The sequence below is a fragment of the Arvicola amphibius genome, chromosome 9, assembly GCF_903992535.2.
Source record: "Arvicola amphibius chromosome 9, mArvAmp1.2, whole genome shotgun sequence".
Classification (NCBI taxonomy): Eukaryota; Metazoa; Chordata; class Mammalia; order Rodentia; family Cricetidae; genus Arvicola; species Arvicola amphibius.
Genome location: NC_052055.2, coordinates 34965664 through 34984862, shown reverse-complemented (window position 1 = coordinate 34984862; position 19199 = coordinate 34965664). Strand labels below are relative to the sequence as shown.

The window sequence follows — 19199 nt, the reverse complement described above, 5'->3', positions numbered from 1 at the left end:
CCCCAGTAGTGTGCTAAGTCTTGACTTTCAAACTTGTGTTCCAACTGTAACTTCAGAAGGCAAAAGTGGGCCAAAGAGCGGCCTTTCTGGGGAAGACTCTTCTCTGAAGGTGCCCGTATTTCCACCCCTCTAGCCACAACACACCATGGCTGTGCCTACTGAGTAGGCCTAGAAGTTTCATTCAGGGCGATCTGGTAACATCCAACTTGGATTCTATGATTAAGAAAGGCAAGTGGGCCGGGCGGTGGTGGCGCACGCCTTTAATCCCAGAACTTGGGAGGCAGAGGCAGGCGGATCTCTGTGAGTTCGAGGCTAGCCTGGTGTACAAGAGATAGTTCCAGGACAGGCTCCAAAGCCACAGTGAAACCCTGTCTCGAAAAACAAAGCAAAACAAAAACAAAAACAAAAACAAAAAAAGGCAAAATGGAATGTCAAGGGGCAAGTACAACTGTGCCAGCCCCAAAAGGACACATCTAGGACTTTACACCTCTTCCTGTCACGTCTCAATTATACCTTTATATCCTTTATGTGTGTCACAGACACAGGCCAGGCTCAGAATACTCCAGCCTCAGGATGTGTGCTAGGATTGATTACAGGCATGACATGTTTTGAGTGTTTTCCTATGTTGCCCAAACTTGCCTCAAACTACAAGACTCTTGTAATCCACTTGCATCAAGGCCTTCCAAGTAGGTAGGACCATATGAATATACCATCTTACCCACCCCACTGCTTTCCCTATTGTTTGGCCTCACATGGTCGCTCTGCTTTTGCCCAGAAGAGGGTTAAGATTATTGGAGTCATGTCACCATGCCAAGTTACCTCACATTTTGGGGGAAAATGTATACATTAGTGAAAATCACGACAAATCTATACCTCCCAAACAAACGTTTATTCTGCTGTTCCTTTTCAACATTCATGTGGATGAGAAACAATCTAGATATGTTCAGAACGCATGTGAAATGATGGTTTAGCTTTCTTCCTGTGTATGTTCCCTAAACAAATATATGTTGTGTTTTAAGTGACTGCTAACATTCTGTTAAAGACAGCTGAGGCCAAAACCAGTCAAAATGCAGGGAGGGGAATTTTGTACCAGATGACAGTTCGAAGACAAAAGGCACACAGACAAGGTTTCCTAGGTAACTACACAGAGCAAGGCCTACAATGTACCCAGGATGTAGCACTCCCGAGGGCAGAGACAGGAAGCAAGCAGGGTTGGAGAAGGGCCTCAAGGGTAAGAGACTGGACTCAATTACAAGGCTACTTGCCACAATGGGCTCTCACACATTCCCTCCATGTGTAATCCATAGGCTCCTACCAAGGTAGATCAATGGTGTCCACAGGGGATCCCAAAGAAATTTTTATTTTTTATTTATTCTCGCATACATTACATCCTGACTGCAGTTTCCCTTCCATTATCTTCTCCCTAAAGAAACTTTAAAAAATTATTTAAAAAATTTTTTGTGTATATAGCTAAATGCATGTGCATGAATGGTCAGAGGCCCTCTTTACACCATGTGGGTCCCTAGGATCAAAGTCAGGTTGTCAGACTAGCAGCAGTTGCCTTTACCTACTGAGCTTTGGCTCCAAGTGAAAAAGAATTTGAGAATCACATGTACCTCCCAAGGCCAAAAGGAACCAATGAGAAGACGGGCCCCATCAGAGAGGCGTCTAAGAGGAGGGTCCTAAGTGGACTCTACAGCCTTCCTGGGCAGAGCAGTTGTGTTAGGCCCCAGTTTCCGACACGGTCCTGACATCACTAAGAGCCATACTTCTTTCCTTCTTCCGCAAAAGGTACCATAGTTCCTTCTCAGGATTCTGTCACAACCTGCCGCCTTCTGTGCTGACCTTAGTCTATTGTTTCTGGGTACTAGCCAGACTTCGAGTTCTGCCTCTAGTGGGCACCTCACCTTGGCTTGTGCTAGTATAAGTAAGTGGAGCTTGGTGTTCCTCCTACTCCATATACAGCCCACACTAAAATTCTAGCCTTGGCTAGAAACATGGCCTAAACCCCAAGCCTCCAGCTCGTCTTCTTAACGCAGACCAAAGATGGTGTAGTGTGGTCTCTGGGTGCCTCAGTTCCTGTTAGACCCTCAAACCCTGGCTGCAAATTATCTCACACCACAAATTATTTCTAGCACAGCACTGAGGAGCACTGCCCTGGTACCTGGGCACCCACCCTGCAGGACTGTGTGTGTGTGTTGGGGGGTGGCTTTGCACTTGAGGCTCTCCTCTAGATGCTGATGGCGCCAGGCTCCCCCTCTAGCCATCAGGAGAGAAGCACCGGGGTGGCTCCTCCAGAGAGCTGAGGAGGAATGCCTAGCTAACTGCTAGGGTCTGAGGAGACAAAGGGCCAGGGTCCCAAAGAACACAAACAGAGATCTTGTTTATTTCCCAGGGAGGAGGTAGAATGGAGGCATTGGGGATCTCTGCTCCAGAGATCTTACTTCCAGAAGAGAACATTCCAGAAAAGCAGCCAGCAGGGATACAGACCCAAGGCCAGTATTGGGAAGAGGAGGGCGCCATAGGTGTAGTGCTCCAGCACGCCCTGGGCCAGTGCCGTCAAGAAGAGCTGCCAGCCCTCTGCCAGAGACAGTGGTACCTCCTGCAGTTCCCGCCACAGGAACAAACTACCAAGGAGTGTGACTGCTGGGCTTGTCACCACCAGCAGGGCAGCATAGAGCAGCCTGGGAGGAAGGGCAACATTTAAGTATGTACCATGGCGAAAGCCAAGAACTGAGGGTTAGCTATGATGAGGGGTATAGGTTCTGGTAGAGAAGAAGTTGATCAGCACATACCGGGGTCCATGGGGCTTGGTGAGTGCAGCAGTGGGGACCATGGTGGCGGCCAGCAGGAAGCCCAGGGAGAAATTAGTGAGCGCGATGCAACCCAGCTGTAGGGCTAGGTAGATCAGGGCCACCAGCTTCAGTGCCATCCAGCCCCTGTCTGGGACCTGTGAGCTGACCACTCTACAAGGTGAGAAGTTCAAGGGTAGTCCAGAAGCCATCTAAGTATGGGGGGGGGGGGCGCACACCTCCCTCTGTCCAGTCCAGCTGCTCACCGGTGGGTGTTGTGTGGAAGGGCTAGGCCAGCCACATAAATCGCTAGCAGCGTCAACACGACAGCCTCAGCTTCAGCCACTGGAAAATGCTGAGTAGCTACATGTTGGCCCAGCACAGGTAGGACATAGAGGGCCAAACCCATGGCCTGAGAGATCAGTAGGGGTGCCATAAGTGAGGCCAGGCCCACACCCTGCAGAGCACATGGGAACTTGGAGTTAGCCAAAAGCATAGGGGAGCCCCTTAAGGACTTGTGGGAACCCTCCAGCCGAGGCCATGTGGTAACAGAAAGCACTGCTAGGGACTTCAGAAACCCACTGTCACAGCAATGGAGTATAATATTACCTGTGCTGCCAAGGGTGGGGACCCAGGGCCAGGAGCCTTCCCAGCTTCCTCAGGGTTCATTCCTGACTCATGTAACTGCATCCACAGCTCCAGGGCATGGACCAAGTCAAGGACCCCAACAAGACACTGGATGGGATTTGCTAGATGGGAGATCACTGGCTTACTTCCCCACCCCCATAGCAGGTTGAAGGACTATCCCCAGCTCATAGTTAGAGGGATTTGAGGCTGGCCACAAGTGAGCAGAGAGAATGAGGGTAGAGGATATCTTGAGTCCAAGGACCAGGAGCAGGAAGCCAGCGGCAGGCATGTAGAGGCCAATGGAGACGAAGCGGGAGAGGGCTGGCAGCAGGTAGAAGAAGAACGACTGATGCAGGCGCTCCAAGAGGTGGTTGAGTTTGCGGAACATGCCCTCCAGAGCCCTGTGAGGAGAACAGCCAGGTCAGGATCAGCCATCCTCACCCCAGCTAGACTCTGCCTTCAACATGGAGAGGGGTCCAGAGACTTACTTGCCCACTGCCACCAAATCATACTTGTATTGACGGAAGCTATTGATGCCACGCAGGGTCAGGGCCTCCACTCTGTACCTCAGGAAAAGGCCATGGGGACCATGGGGCCGGCCAGAGGCCTGCCGCAGAACCATGAGTAGCAGGGTCTGCAGACCCTGCAATGGCCCTTCGAGTGATGTCCAGTCCTGGGGCTGCAGCTTTGGAGGCATGGGCACAGGATCAGAGTCACCCCTTACCACAGGCCCCATGCTCCCAAGCAGGTGGTCCCACCTTGCCCTGGAGTGTACATAACAGCCCCCCTTTCTGGCAGAAGGTCTGGAAGAGGTTGAGCAGGTCAAGGTTGGGCAGCTGACCATTGAGCCCCTCCACAGTCACATCCAGGCTGGTGACCACATCACTGCTCAGTTCCAGGGCCACAGCCGCCTGAATGGCTCCAGCCCTTCCCTGCAGGGGAGACGACTGTATGCCTGTAGGAGCAAGCAATGAGCACTAGAGGGGGCACTAGTGAGGATAGTTGACATCGAGAGAGACAGGAGCCGGACTACAGCAACCCTTACCTGTAACATTAATGTCATGGTAGGCTTCAAGCCAAGCCTCAGTGCCCAGAAGATCATGCTCTGTTACCAGGAAGATTATATCTTTGGCCCAGTAGATCTGCCCTAGAATCCAAAGGCAGGGTCAGCAGGGCCTGGGACATTGGTCAAACGCTCCCTGATCAGAGAGTCCCAGGGCCTCACCTCGGAAATGGGCAGCAAGTGCCAACAGCAGCCCCACAGCTTGGCTATTTGTAGAGTCTGGACCACAGGGCACAGTAAGTACCAGGGACTCGGTACTGGCAGCACGTGGGGCCCGCAGGATGCCATACACATTGGTACCTGACACCATCTGCACAAAGTGTTGGTGGGAAAGGCTCAGTAGACCCTACACGGAAGAGGCTGAAGCCTGCCTTCTTTCCTGGCACCACAATGCTCACCACCAGAGGTTTTCAGACCATCCCTCCCACTTAGTTTCTTGGTTGCAGGGTACTTCAACAAGACACCCGGCCCAGGCCACCTCTCTAAAGTGCTTTTCTCCCGAGCACACCCCTTTCCCTCAATACATAGCGCTCGTGGGTCTCATCCGGGAAGGGCAGTTTGCGGTAGAAGTTCTGAGTGTAGACCTCCAGCCCTACGGATCGCATCGATCGCTCCAGCCAGGCCACTGGCAGAGACCTGGAGACACAAAGATAGCTTCTAAGCAGAGCTCCCTGGTCTCGGCTGCCCCTGAAGTCCCCAGCCCTCTACTAGGCACTCACCCCGACTTCCTACGGTGGGCAGCGAAATCCCGAGCAAAGTTCCGGGCGCGGTCTCCACCTACAAACTGTTCCTCCACCATGGTGGAGCCCATGGCGTTCTCTGACATGTAAGTGCGCTGGGTTAGCGGCGGGAAAGCCAGCGCCAAAAACCAGGCGATGCCAGCCACGTAGCTCAGCACGCTGAGAGAGAGCACAGAGAGACGCCAGAATTAGCCCGACCTGGGACGCCCGCTCGTGGCTCCCATCACTTTCCCAGGGGGTCGACCGCATGGTCCGAGCCATTAAGACCCCGAGCCGCTGTAGCAGGGATGGATCGGGACCAGAGTTCAGAGCTCAGGGTCTGAGCGATGCCTGCATAGAGCGGCTGGCCCCTAGAGTAGCCGCGAGCGGACCCTCAACAGATCAGGTTCCCGCGAGTCCCGCCCCCTGGCCCGCCCTCACCAGAGCGGAGTGTTGAGGCGCAAGACGAAGCGGGCGAGCGCGCGCCGGCGCACCGGGTCCGACAGGAGACCCATGGTGGGGCGGGGGCTCCGCTCTGGCCGCCACCGGAGACCTCCGAGCGCGCACGGTTCCCGTCAGACCCGGCGCCCCGTGCAAGTCTACTTCCGGTCCCAGGATCCGTCACGCCACTACGCAGGGTAGTGGGTGAAACCGCTGGGAACCACGCTTTGCGCATGTCCAAACTGCAGAAGGCCGGACAGCTACAGGATGTGGTCACGGCACGGGGCGGAACTGGAACCGGGGGCTGTGGACCAGCTGGTGAGCAGCCTCTGGAAGGGCAGGACCCTGGCGGAGCTGAAGATAGAGCAGCAATAGTGTGCTATCTCAGGAGTCTGAGAAGACGTTGTGTAACGCAGGTGGGTGGAGAACTCGAGCGACGGAAAGATAACTCAAATGTGGATGACTGTGTTCTATGACAGAAGGGCCCCACGTGAACTGTCAGGCTTCGAACCAGTCCTATGGTTTGCCGGGCAATGGTGGCGCACGCCTTCATTCCCAGCACTCGGGAAGCAGAGGCAGGGGGATCTCTGTGAGTTCGAGGCCAGCCTGGTCTACAGAGCGAGTTCCAGGATAGGCTCCAAAGCTACAGAGAAACCATCTTGGGGGAAGGGGACGACGACAGTGGGCTCACCTAAGTGGTGGACACAGAATCAAGGTCATCAATGTCAGATAAGGGTACTGGAAAGATGGTATACCTACCACTGGCCACAGGGAAGGGAGTGGATTACAAACTGGAAAGCTTATAGTTTTTGTCCAACCATGAGGCATTGGCATGGCGGATCAGTTAGAGGTCAGAGGATGGAGGGGTGAATGAAGGCAGTTTATCTAGAAGGGTGCAGAGGTAAGGGTCACAGCTAAGGACAGATGCCAAAGAGGCAGAAAGGGCTTGTTAACCTTTCAGAGTCCAAGGTAAGTGGCAGAAAAGGCCCAAGGAGATTCCTGAGGAAAGGAGACATCAGGCCAGTGGTTTTCAGCCTTCCTAATGCTTCAACCCTTTAATACAGTTTCTCATGTTATGATGACCCCAACCATAAAATTATTTTGTTGCTACTTCATAATCATAATTTTGCTAGTTATGATTTGTAACGTAGATATCTGATATGCAGGATATCTGATATTTGACAACCAAAGGGTTTGAAACTGACATATCAAAAACTGCTGCATTAGTCTAGCCTTCCGTCTCTATGATGGGCAACCACAGCCAGTCGTGTTCCACTTCAGCCTGGTGCTCAGGTCCCAGATGGGCTGTGTGAATATACACATCCCTTAGCGTGAGGGCTTGGGCACTCTTGCTCATCCTAGCACAGATGTTCTCTCCACTTAGGGACAGCAGTGCACACTCTGCTCTGTGGGGCTCTGAGCTGTACAGTAAGGTGTGTTCAGCAGAGAAACAGGCTTTTATTCTGGATGGGGTGGTTGGCACTCAGTCCCCCAGTAAGACAGAGGCCTCCTGCACATGCTGCCGGACTACACGATCCAGCAGAGTGTGCACGTCTCGGGCTGCCTGGGCAGCAGCCTCCAGCACTTGTTCCAAGTGGTCTTCATGTAGCCTCGAATCCATTTCAAGCAGTGCAATCTGGCCCGAGGCTGGCAGCAGGGCCAGGGCTAGCTGGGGCCCTCCAGCTGCTTCCTCCACATGGCTGAGGTCCGCTAGGGCTGTGCCATCAACAAAGCCAGCTGAACAGGCACATACAAAGTCCCGCATGGGTATCCCAGCATCCATCACTGCTAGCGTAGCTGCATTCACGCATGCTGCATAGGTTCCACCATCTGCTTGTAACACCTGCAGGGGCATCAGGACCTTAGACCCACATCTCAACCCACCTCATATCTCTGAGCCCCTCCCCTTGCAGGGGGGGTTGAGGCTGCAGGTAACTCACCTGCACATAGATGTCAATCTGAGAGCGTGGGTGCAGCTGTGTGAGGATGGCTGCCTCGAAGGTCTGACGTAATTGCAGCCCCATCTCACAAGACTTCCGGTCCCCATGGGGCCTTCGCTTGCGCTCACCTGTGCTGAAGGTTGCTGAACTATACTGACAGTTCACTAGGGCCCGGTCAGGTAAGGCTCGAGACCGGGAGCCTCGGATCTGGAGGAGAAAAGAACGCATGAGCCAGGCCTACTTCCTGGGTCACACTCAATCCACTCTGAATGACTCAACCTTCTTGCTTCTCTTCCTCTCTCTCGTGTGCTTCAGAAAGCAGCTGCTACTCTGCTTCCAAGTCCTAGCTGGAGGGAGGATTTTCAGTCTAAGCCGTATGTCGCTTTTGGCAGGCAACTCTTTGTTCAACAGTTGCTTCATTTCGTCCCAAATTATTCCTATTATGGCCACTGCACTTACAAACATCTGATCCGTGTCACCTACCAACTAACATTTTACTTACCTTCCAGAGGTTCTCCATTACATGTTAAAAAAAAAAAAAAAAAATCTCAAGTGTCCCTGGGTCCTCACCCCTTTGGTAACCTCTCAACTTTATTTGATCTGTTGCTCCCCTCCCTACCAATCGTCGGCCCAGATGTGTTATATACCTGACCATCATCCTGGCTTCCGCCTAGAATGAGCTCTCAAATGCTAATCAAACTGTGCGATGTGCGTGTTTTGCTGGTCCGATACAGAACTGAGACAGCAATAAAGGCAGACAATTTCATCGAAAGTCCCTGTCTTGGGAGTTTATGTTCCAGTAGAGAAACAAGCAACGCCGATGACTCAGTAAAGTTGATGTAATTAGTAAATGCAGAAAGGTAAGGGAGAGTGTTGTAGGTGCCTGGGAGTTTTTTTTCCCGCCAAGACGTCAGAATAGTAATTAAGCTGAGAGAAGAGGGAGTGAGTGGAGCTTCTCCAGGCCGCTGAGGCACCTCGGAGATGATGAGGACCCATTGCAGGGAGGAGTTAAACCGTAAGGTTTAGGTCTACTCCCGCAACGTGCAGCCCCGAGCCCCATGCCCGGCCGCTTACTCGCCTCGTGAGGCCCATAGACTACCGCCAACGCCTTGGTATTGCCCTGCTCGATGTAAGCCGAGCCGTCAGCCTGCGCAAACACACCCATACGCGCTTGGATCTTGCGCAGCTCCCCCGCGCGCCGACCGTCTATCCGGTATCCCTGATCGGAGAGCAGCTCCAGCCCGGCCATGTTGTACGCTCCTCCCTCCGCCTTTGAGATCACAACGCTAGCGACTCGGGCCTCTAGCACCTGCGGCTTCCGGCGGTCCGTTCCTTTTTCGGGCTCGGTGAACAACTTCCGTTGAACTTCTTCCCTTCCGGTTCGATACAGCTACGGATCGCGGCAGCGTCGGTTTTCTAGACGTCCGGTTAGGTCGTTCTGGGCCTGGAAACCTAAGGCCGGAACCGAGCCGTTTTTGCAGCTCTTCCAGAGTCGGCGAAGGGGGAAGGCCCTGAAGACGGGCTTCTCCTTCCGGACATCTTTGGTTTGTTGGAGGCTCTCATCCCAGCGGAGACAGTTTTTGGCCTTTCTTTTATTTTTTAATTGCATATATTTTTATTGTATGAAAGTTTTTACTTGCATTTATGTCTGTTCTCCATTTATGTGACTCCTCCCGTGGAGGTCAGAAGGCATCAGGTTCCCTAGAACAGGAGTTACAAGCAGTTGTGAGCCACTGTATGAGTGCTGGAAATCGAACCTGGGTCCTTGCATCTTTTGGCTTTTCAACCGTGTAGTTTTTTTACAGTGGTCAGTTTAAGCACGTGTGTGTGTGTGTGTGTGTGTGGTTGTTTTTTGTTTGTTTGTTTCTTTTTCGAGACAGGATTTCTCTCCAGGCTGTCATGGAACTCACTCTGTAGACCAGGCTGCCTTCAAATTTGCAGAGATCTGCCTGCTTCTGCCTTCCGAGTCTGGGATTAAAGGTGTGAGCCACCACCGCCTGGCCAAGCATAATTTTTTGTTATACACGTCATTATTTTCTTTGTGGAGCAGTTTTTAGTTTTCAGGTTTTTTTTCATTTGCTTGATTAAATCCATAACTTTCCCTCCCTTACCATGGCCAGCAAGTTTTCTCCATCTCATGACTGCAAGCACAAAACGCCCACAATTGAATGTGCAGCTGTATAGCAGCTTTTTAGCAGCTTCAGCTTCTGGAGTTCTAATTAGTTTTTAAGATAGGATCGTCTAGTATTCACTTTCTTTGGAGTGTTTTTACTCAGAATAAAGAAACCCAAATAGTCCTGCGGTTGTGTTGTTGCTTTTTGGAATGTTGATATGAATCTCAGGTTGTTTTATGTTATAATTGTTGCTTTTTTGAGCTTTTATGTATTTCAGTTGGCCTTGAACTGATAAGTCCTCCTACCAGAGCCTTCCTAGTACTGTGATTATAGTTCCTGCCACAACATCCATCTTGGAGTTAATGTTTTTGTTGTCTGCTTCATACCCATGGGGTAGATAGAGCAGATTATATCCCTACCATGTCCTCTCATACTGCCTGATGTGTCCCAGGGGCTTGTAATTAAGGGACGCTGTTCCTAGTGAGGACCTCGTGAGTCTGGATTCTAAGTACGTTATCTTCTTTTCTCACCCAGAGTAAATAATGTTGTGGTGGTTGTTTGTGGTGTGCATGTGTGTTTCAAGATGATGTCTTGCTGTACTCCCAGCTGGCTTAGAAGCCAGAGATCCTGCTGCCTCTGTGTGCTTAGTGCTCCACCACACCTGGCAATTAGAGAAAAATTCTTAGTTATTCATGTTCATTCAGGTGAGAAGAGAACTTTGTGGAATCAATTTTTTCTTTCACCTTTATATGGGTTCTGAAGATTGAACTTAGGTTGTCAGACTTGATGAGAGTGTCTTTATCCAATGACTTATGTCCATGTACAGTATGACAGGGGCCCTGAAGGGAAAGAACATTCAGTTCCCAAGGGTTAGGGTTAGAACATCACACCAGCCAGGTGTGCTGGCAAAAGCCTTTAGTCCCAGCACTTGGGAGGCGAAAGCAGGCAGGTTTTTGTGAGTTTGAGGCCAGCCTGGTCTACAGAGTGGGTTCTAGGACAGCCAGGGCTACATAGAAAAACCCTGTCTCAAATAAAATAAAATAAAATAAAAATCAGCAGGATCCATATGGTGGAGAGAGAACTACTACTTATAGAGGTTGTCATCTAATGACCTCATGCCTACACTGTGGCAGGTACATTCACTGCCCATCCCCCAGATAATAAAATGTAAAACCAAGTCTAGCAATAACTCATGTCTTATGTTTGGGAACAGGAGGGAAAGAACTCTTGAGAGTTGCAGGGCTGTAGCAGGTTTTTTATCAACTCTCTGTCCCTAGAGAGACTGCAGGGAGCATGGCCCAATTTCTGGGAACTAGAGCAGGTAGAGATCTCTGATCTAACAGTCTTGTTATTCTTGCATTTCTCGCTCTGTATGTTTCAATCTCTTATGTCAGTCCAGTCCAATAGAAAGGATGCTGTGTCTACAGAAAGGAAAGAGAGAGCCTCTCCCCCCGCCCACATCCAGCACCTCTCCTCATGGTATCTGTTTCAGAGTGGTCATCATCATTAGCAAGGAGCTCACCCTTTTCACCTGCAGCTCCCCATCATACAGCCCCCGTTAGTGCATAAAGAAATGCATGTCACTACCCAACCTTAAAAATTAAAACAGTGAGCTGAGTATGTATAGTAGTGTGAAGAGAGGATGGATGGGTCCCAAAGATAAACTTTCCAAGACACACAAAACCAGTGTGGGGGACTTGGATCCCACACCTCAATGAGAGAACTGTCAACATTTTTTCTACAAGACAGCAGACTGGATATACTGTGTCAGGGTGGAAAAATAGTCTAAGAGACCCTAATACTAACAGTTCCAATACCTGCATCACAATGGTTGTGCTTTCGTGATGGCTGGGCACCAGTTATAAGAGTCAGTCCCTGCTGATGCAGCTTGGCTGAGCCATCTTCAGCCTTGATCCTCAGCAGCTAGACTAAGCCACTCCCTTGTCCAGTAGCCCAGGTCTTCCTACCTGGGTGGCCCCAGCACCTGCTGTCCCTGTTGGGTTGGGGTTGTTTTTCTTGTGTACTGCTGGTCCTTACCACAGTTGGCTATACTGAATTGCGTCAGCAAGTCCAAAGGCCTACCCCACTGGGTGGTGCCAGCCTCAGCAACTTGGAACAGCCAGAATGATGCTGATCTTCAGCCTAAGGAAGCCAGAGGAGGTACGTGGCTGCTGCTGCTGCTTCCAGCTCACCACGTCTCCTACTAAGAGTGTCCTTCCGCCCCTTAGGAACAAGGACCTCAACCTGGCCTCATCAGGTTCAGGGTCTGAGGCCACTTCCCTACCCCCCTCTGGCTTTGACCCCATACACTAGCTGTAGAACATACACCTGGATAGATCGAGGATTCAGGGACCTTATCAAGTTTCTTGTTGCTATAATCTAATGCCTGACAAAAAGCAGATTTGGAAGGAAGCTTTACCTTGACTCAGTTTGAAAGGATGATGTCTATCATGGCAGGAAGGTGTAGTGGAGTTCATGTGGCAGGAGCAGGTGGCCAAAGAGCAGAGAAACAAAATTGCCAGTACTCATCTGACTTCTTCCTTTTTTCTCTTTCTGTTTGGGGCCCCAGCCCATGGGAAGGGGTACCCATTTCAGGGTGAATCTTTCTTTTTCAGTAATCCTGTCTGGAAATGCTCGTCAGAAGCACTCCTGAAAGTGTGCCTCTGCTGATTACTTTGATTTTTTTAAAAGAGATTTTTATATTTTTATCTCTGTCTCTTTCTGTCTCTCTGTCTCTCTGTGTGTCTCTGTCCTCTCTGTCTCTCTCTCTCTCTCTCTCTCTCTCTCTCTCTCTCTCTCTCTCTCTCTCTCTCTGTGTGTGTGTGTGTGTGTGTGTGTATGCATGCCCTGATGTCTTGAGAGTGCCCATAAAGGCCAGAAGAGGATATTGGTTCCCCTGGAGCTGGAGTTACAGACAGTTGTGGCCACCAAGTGTGGGTGCTGGAAACTGAACTCTGGTCGTCTGCAAGAGCAGCCAGTACTTTTAACTCTCATCTCTCTAGGCCCCAATATAGGTTTTTCTAAATCTAACCGAGTTGACGATCAAAATTAACCACCATGGGTCCTAACACTTATACAGATTTGAGGTCTGTGTTAAGGATGCAGTTTGCTGGGAGGTCTCAGAACTCAGGAGATAACTGCACTCCTCCTGGCTGAGGGCACTTAGATTTAAATCACAGCCAGCGAAGGGGAGAAGTTCATGGAGTCTTAAAGAATCTAGGTGCGAGCTTCCAGCATCCTCTCGGATGGACTCATGCTGACACATCATCCCCCCAACAAGTTGGGACAGCACGTGTTGAGATGCTTTCTGCCGGGGAGGTCCACGGAGACACAGTTGGGGTTTTAGTGCACAGCTGCACAGGCACGCTCTGCTGGCAGGCACTCAGATTCCCCACTCCCAGACAGAAGGCTGCTGTTCCGCAGGAGCTGTACAAACAGTTGAGTCACAGCAAGCCACTCTTACCAGGAAGTGGTGGGCATCTCACCAAAACTGCGTGCCCAGACACCAGCAGCCTTGCACATCCTGATGAGTTTTCTCAGGCCTGCTGTGTGGACTCTTTTTTTTTTTTTTAAACCAGACCCTCTGAGATTAGGGAGAGTTAAGAGTTGTAGATCCAGAATTAAGCAAATAAAATCCAACATGCAGTAAAAAAATTTAAAGTTGACCAGGGCTGGAGAGATGGCTCAGCGGTTAAGAGCACTAGCTGCTCTTGCAAAGGACCTGGGTTCAGTTCCCAGTACTCACAATGGCAGCTCACAACTGTCTGTGACTCCAGTTCCAGGGGCTCTAACATTCTCAGGCAGACATACATGCAGACAGAACACCAGTGCACATAAAATAAATAAAAATAAACATTTAAGGTTGACAAATATGTTGTAAAATAAAACAAAACCCAATGCAATCTAACTGCCTAATGTACCACATTCCCCTACCCTTTTTAAATGTATGCGCTGACAACCTCTGAAGACAATTATGATGTCACCTTCTACACAGAGAAAGTAACTTAATTTTCCTTCTAAAACATTTGATCGTTATCTCTTTTGGCGTGTGAGACAGGGTTTCATGTAGCCCGTGGTGGCCTCAAACTTGCTCTATAGCTGAGGTGACCCTAATATTTATTCTTTCTTTTTGGTATAGTTTCATACATTTATACAATGAATTATGATCATACATCCCCAGTATCCGGTTACTTCCCTCCACTCTTGCTAACTCCCTTCTTCCCATCCTGAGACTGCTTCCTTACAGAGACTACTCCCTGCCTCTTCATTCACCTTATGTACTAAACGCCTGGAGTTTCTGGGCTGCTGGTTCACCTCCATCAGAGTGCATGCCCCACCTGAGCCCAGCTTTTCTCTATGTGTAGCTGTGGTGTCGGGGTCCATCCCCAACGTAAATTATTTCTCGAACCAAAGTGGAGGTGTGGGAATAATTGAGGCACAGTTCACACGGCAGTATCAGGGGGGAGTCTCAGAGTTCATTCAAATCCTGAAGATCACCCGTCCAAACAGCTTTTCTATCGAAAGGTAAACTAAGGGGCAAGTTCATTAGCATTCTGTTTCCTGGGAAGTGGGACTTTGATTACTTCCACAACTATGGCTACTCTATCACATAGACTGAAGAGCAACATTAGCATATCTTGACCCTAGTTTAGGATTTGTCTCAAAAGGCTAAGTGACCACCTTCTGTGTGGCAGGTGGCCAACACTGATGAACTGAGTTCAATACCTGGGACCCAAGTGGTAGGAGAGAACAGACTCCTGAGTATTGTCCTTTGACCTCCGTATGTATGCTGTGCCATGGCATATGAGTGTGTGTACATGCATATGCGTGCACACTGAAACTACAGAAAAACCAAAAACCATCCTGGGTTGATGTTTTAGATAGGGTTCCTATTGCTTCAATGAAAAACCATGACCAAAAGCAGGTTGGGAAGAAAAGGTTTATTAGGCTTACCCTTCAGCATTGCTGTTCTTCACTGAAGGACGTCAGGACAGGAACTCAAACAGAGCAAGATCCCAGAGGCAGGAGTTGATACAGAGACCATAGAGGGGTACTGCTTACTGGCTTGCTCAATCCACCTTATAGAAGCCAGGACCAGCAGCTCAGGGATGGCACCAGCTACTATGGGCTGGGCCTTCCCCAATTGATCACTAAATGAGAAAATGCCTTACAGCTGGGTCTCAAGGAGACATTTCCTCAGCTGAGGCTCCTTATGACTCTAGCTTGTGTCAAATTGACACACAAAACCAGCCAGTACAGTTGAGGTGATGGCCCAGGTGCTAAGTACTTGTTGCAAGGTCAGATCCCAGGAAACCCATCTAAGTGCTGGATGGATGTGGCAACCTGCCTGCTGTTCTACCCAGAAGGGGACAAGGACTCTGTAGAGTAGGTTAGCAAGACTAGCAAGATTGCTGAACTCTGGGTTTGATTGAGAGATCCCATGAGACCCTGCTTCAGTGAATAACGTGGAAGAGCAATCAAAAATGATTCCTGACGTCAACCTATGGTCTCTATATGTATGCATAGACATGTACATGTATACCCACACTGTAACATACATACACAAATATACAACACACATGAATAATGGAAAAAGGAAAAAATAAAATTAAACATTCTAACACAATCCAAACCAAAGACAGACTAATTTTTGCTTCCATGCTGAGGGATGATGATAGCCAAACACTAAAATTCTTATTTTCTGTAATTAAGTATTATACTTTACAAAATGTTTCTGAGTCAAAGGGAAACACTGCACTTCATAACAAAGTTATGCATCTCAGGCAGCTTTGTTGACAAGGTATGATGTGTGTGTGTACAAAGTGTGCATGGGGTGTGTGTCTCTCTCTCTGTGTGTGTGTGTGTGTGTGTGTGTGTGTTTAGAAACAGGACTTCAGTGAAATCAGACACGACCACATGTTAAAAAGCTGATGTTTAGGGCTGGAGAGATGACTCACTGGTAAAGGATAATTGCTGCTCTTGCAGAAGACTTGGGTTTGAATCCCAGAACCCACATGGTGGCTCTCAACCATCCTCACCTCCAGTTCTAGGGGATCCAACACCCTCTTCTGACCTCCCTGGGCACTGGGCATGCACGTGGTGCACATTCATACACTTAGGCAAAGCATGCATATGAATAAACAAATGGATCTTTAAAAAATTAAAGAAAAGCCAAGCTGAAGGCTGTATAAGTTGGTTGTGTCCAGGTAGAAGCTCTTACAGGTAAAATATTCTGTGTTTAGGACTTTGTTAAATTGGAAGAAACCTGGTGACGGATTTCTTTCACACATTGTACATACCAGTCAAGTGATTTAAGGGCATCCTGGGTTTTCTTGTTTGTGACTAATCCTCCATTCTTCTTGAATTACCAGTACCCATTAGCCAGTCTCATCAGCCCTTCATGTTATAACTTGCGCCAGAAGAAGGAAGCTGTGTTCTTAGATGCTATTTCCCCATCAAAACAAGCAGAGCAGCAGTTTATCAAGAAGCGACTGGTCTCATTGAGTCCAAACTAAGTGCACCCCAATATAACCTCATGAAGCAGGATCCCATGATCTGCAGATGGTTCCTTGAAGAAGGAGCAGAAGTTCAAGGTCATCACTGGTTACTTAATGAATTCAAATCCAAGCTGAGATACTTGAAATATTGTCTCAGATTTTCTTGTCTCCAGACAGGGGCTCACTGTATAACTCTAACTCCATAAGGAGACTAAGGCTGGCTTCTAATTCACAGTGATCTGCCTGCCTCTGCCTTCCTCACAAGAGTCGGGAGTGAAGGCATGTGCCCTCATCCCCAGACAGGAAATGGCTTTGTAGACTAGACTGGCTTTGAACTCACAGAGATCCACCCATATCTGCCTCTCAAGTTCTGTGACTAAAGGCATGTGTTACCACATCAGGCAAAACATATTTTTAATAAAAATATTTTAAAATATGGCCCTATGAACCCTTTGCCAGGCCCCCAACCTGAAAAGAGTTGATCTTTTAACTTCACAGTTAACCTGACTCTGAAACCCGAATTCCCTTGGGCAGCACAGATGCACCCCAGCAGACAATGTCCCATGTACCTTTAGCAGGTTGTGCCACCATTCTATTAGACAAACAGTGAGTCCTAGGCCACAGACTATAACGTAGGTTGTCCATGTAGAGCACTGTCTTGTGGGTGGTAAGGTGTTTGGGGACCTGGGACAGAGGTGTTAGAAGAGGGAACACAGAAAGAGCAGGTGACACAGTGTTAGTCTGAGGTCTTTGGTCTCTGCTGTACAGGTTGGGTAGTGGCAGTAACACGAGATGTTGCAATTTGGAACATCCTTCAAAAGCCCATGTGTTGACGGCAAGACTTGCTCCCTAATTTGGTGCTACTGGGAGGTTATGGGACCTTTCAGGAGTGGGGCCTGGTGAAAGGAAGTTAGACTGTTGAGAGCAAACTTACAGGAGATAACCTGTCTCATATCTTCTGTAGTGGGCTTTCTTTTAGGCCACCAACCAAGCTCCCAATTAATAACACGGAGACTTATTAGTTATGAGTGCTTGGCCTTATCTTTTTTGGGGGAGTTCGAGACAGGGTTTCTCTGTGCAGCTTTGGAACCTGTCCTGGAACTCACTCTGTAGTCCAGGCTGGTTTCAGACTCACAGAGATCCACCTGCCTCTACCTCCCGAGTGCTGGGATTAAAGGTGTGTGTCACCACTGCCTGGCACTCAGCCTTATGCTCGTTGCTAACTGGCTCTTTTAATATAATTTAGCCTGTTTCTCTTCATCTAAGTTTTGCATGGGGTTTTTCTTTCTTTTTTCTTTTTTCTTTTTCTTTTTTTAAAAATCTTTTTATCATTCTGTATGTCTTACTACATGTTGGGCTGGTGGCTGGCTGACTGGCTGGCCCCAGACATCTCCCTCTCTTTCTTGTTCTCTTCTTCCCATTCTCTATTCTCTCCTCTCTCTCTCTCTCTCTCTCTCTCTCTCTCTCTCTCTCTCTCTCTCTCTCTCTCACTCTCCTGCCTCGCTATTGGCCGTTTACCTTTTTATTAGACCAGTCATGGGCCATAGGCAGGCAAGGTGAAGCAGCAACACATCATTACATAATTAAACAAATGCAGCATTAACAAATCTAACATACCTTTACCTAGTTAAAGTAATATTCCACATCGGTCTCCTTGCTGTCCTGAGGTGAGCAGACCCTTTTACAGGTGCTTCCACAAGGCCGCCCTTGCCATGGGCTCAAGCCTCTAAAGTTGTGAGTCAGAAGAAACTTTTCTTCTTTCAAAGTTCTCAGAATTTTCTTACAGTGATTGGAAGCAGCTAACACACTATACAGGGCTACTCTTTTTGCCAGCACACGATGCTGTTCCTAGGCCTCTAGATAAGTAATGCTTTGACCCTTCTGTGGAGTCCAGACTCTGGCCCCTGCAGAGGCAGTTACTGTTGCTTTCTTCCGGTACAGGAGTCCCTGTTACCCTGACTCTTTGCATGAGTCAACTTTTGTTGAAAACTAGGAAATTCAGGTGTCTTACAGCGACTTTGCATTATGACTGGCCAGGTTCTTTGGCTTGTTTGTTCTTTCAGTTCTGTGAGGTCCACTTCCTTCACTGTATATGACTTCTGATGCCACTGCTTGGTGTCCCCCACCCCTGGTGTTTAGGAAGCTGGAAGTTGCACCTGGGGCAGCACAGGTTAGTGTTCACCCACTGATGGTCCTGGGTAAACAAGACTCCCATGTTTTGCCAGGGATCTGTGTGGTTGGGGTATGTTCCAGTCTGTCCTACATATAGACAGTATCAGGGACTAAATCACAACCCAGAGATACCTAACTCTGATTTATAGGAACTGGGGGCTCCCATTTTATTACCTTGCAGATCTTGAGATGCGGCAATGATCCTTAATTATAGGGGAGGGCGACGGAAAGCACCCTTCTAAAAGGGACAAGAGAGTAATCTGACCTCAGAAAAGGCGGCAAGCATTAAAATGAAGAGTGTCAAGTGTATTGTGGTGCTAATTGGTCTTAATAATAAAAACCCAGAGTCAGATATTACAGGTGAAAGATGAAAGATTAGAGAAGTCAGCCACTAGTTCTTACCTCTACAAAATCCTCAGACTGACTGGAGTATCCGTCTCTACAAGTCCTCAGACTGAATGCTTTGAGCTGTCTCTTCCAACCTTATATTCCTCTCTCTGCCCACATATATCCCTTCCTCTCTCCATTTCCATAGTGTTGGGATTAAAGGTGTGCGACTCCCAAGTACTGGGATTAAAGATGTGAGCCACCACCACTTGGCTCTGTTTCTCTTTTAGACTGGATCAATTTTGTATAGCCCAGGCTGGCCTTGGGATTAAAGGCGTGCACCACCGCTGCCCGACTTCTCTAGTTAACCAGTGACTTAGCTCCACACTCTGATCTTCAGGCAAGCTTTGTTAGATCACAAACAAAATATCATCACATGTAGAAATGAATCCACACATGATTTTGTTGAGTAAAAGACAAACATAAGGGAGAGTAGCTAGGTGGTAG

General features: G+C 48.9%; 3 protein-coding genes across 3 annotated transcripts in view; 1 reads left to right on the top strand and 2 right to left on the bottom strand.

Annotated features, from left to right (window-relative positions):
• Positions 1–2356: 2356 nt before the first annotated feature.
• Gpaa1 (glycosylphosphatidylinositol anchor attachment 1) lies at positions 2357–5851 on the bottom strand. The gene is made up of 12 exons (XM_038343301.2): positions 5643–5851; positions 5202–5381; positions 5007–5118; positions 4645–4792; positions 4465–4566; positions 4178–4374; positions 3908–4104; positions 3667–3820; positions 3402–3497; positions 3059–3249; positions 2796–2966; positions 2357–2684 (listed from the first exon to the last, which is right to left on the bottom strand). Exons 1-12 carry the CDS (start codon positions 5714–5716, stop codon positions 2441–2443), a joined length of 1866 nt encoding a protein of 621 aa, XP_038199229.1. The 5' UTR covers positions 5717–5851; the 3' UTR covers positions 2357–2440.
• Positions 5852–5925: 74 nt separating this feature from the next.
• Oplah (5-oxoprolinase, ATP-hydrolysing) overlaps positions 5926–19199 on the top strand; it is a 32441-nt gene continuing 19167 nt past the window's right edge. Inside the window, exon 1 of the mRNA XM_038343300.2 lies at positions 5926–6058. The gene's annotated coding sequence lies outside the window, so the exon portion shown is untranslated. The remainder of the gene's footprint in view (positions 6059–19199) is intronic.
• Positions 7081–8900, bottom strand: Exosc4 (exosome component 4). The gene is made up of 3 exons (XM_038343304.2): positions 8661–8900; positions 7583–7789; positions 7081–7485 (listed from the first exon to the last, which is right to left on the bottom strand). The coding sequence occupies exons 1-3, from the start codon at positions 8829–8831 to the stop codon at positions 7126–7128; spliced, it is 738 nt and encodes a 245-aa protein (XP_038199232.1). The 5' UTR covers positions 8832–8900; the 3' UTR covers positions 7081–7125.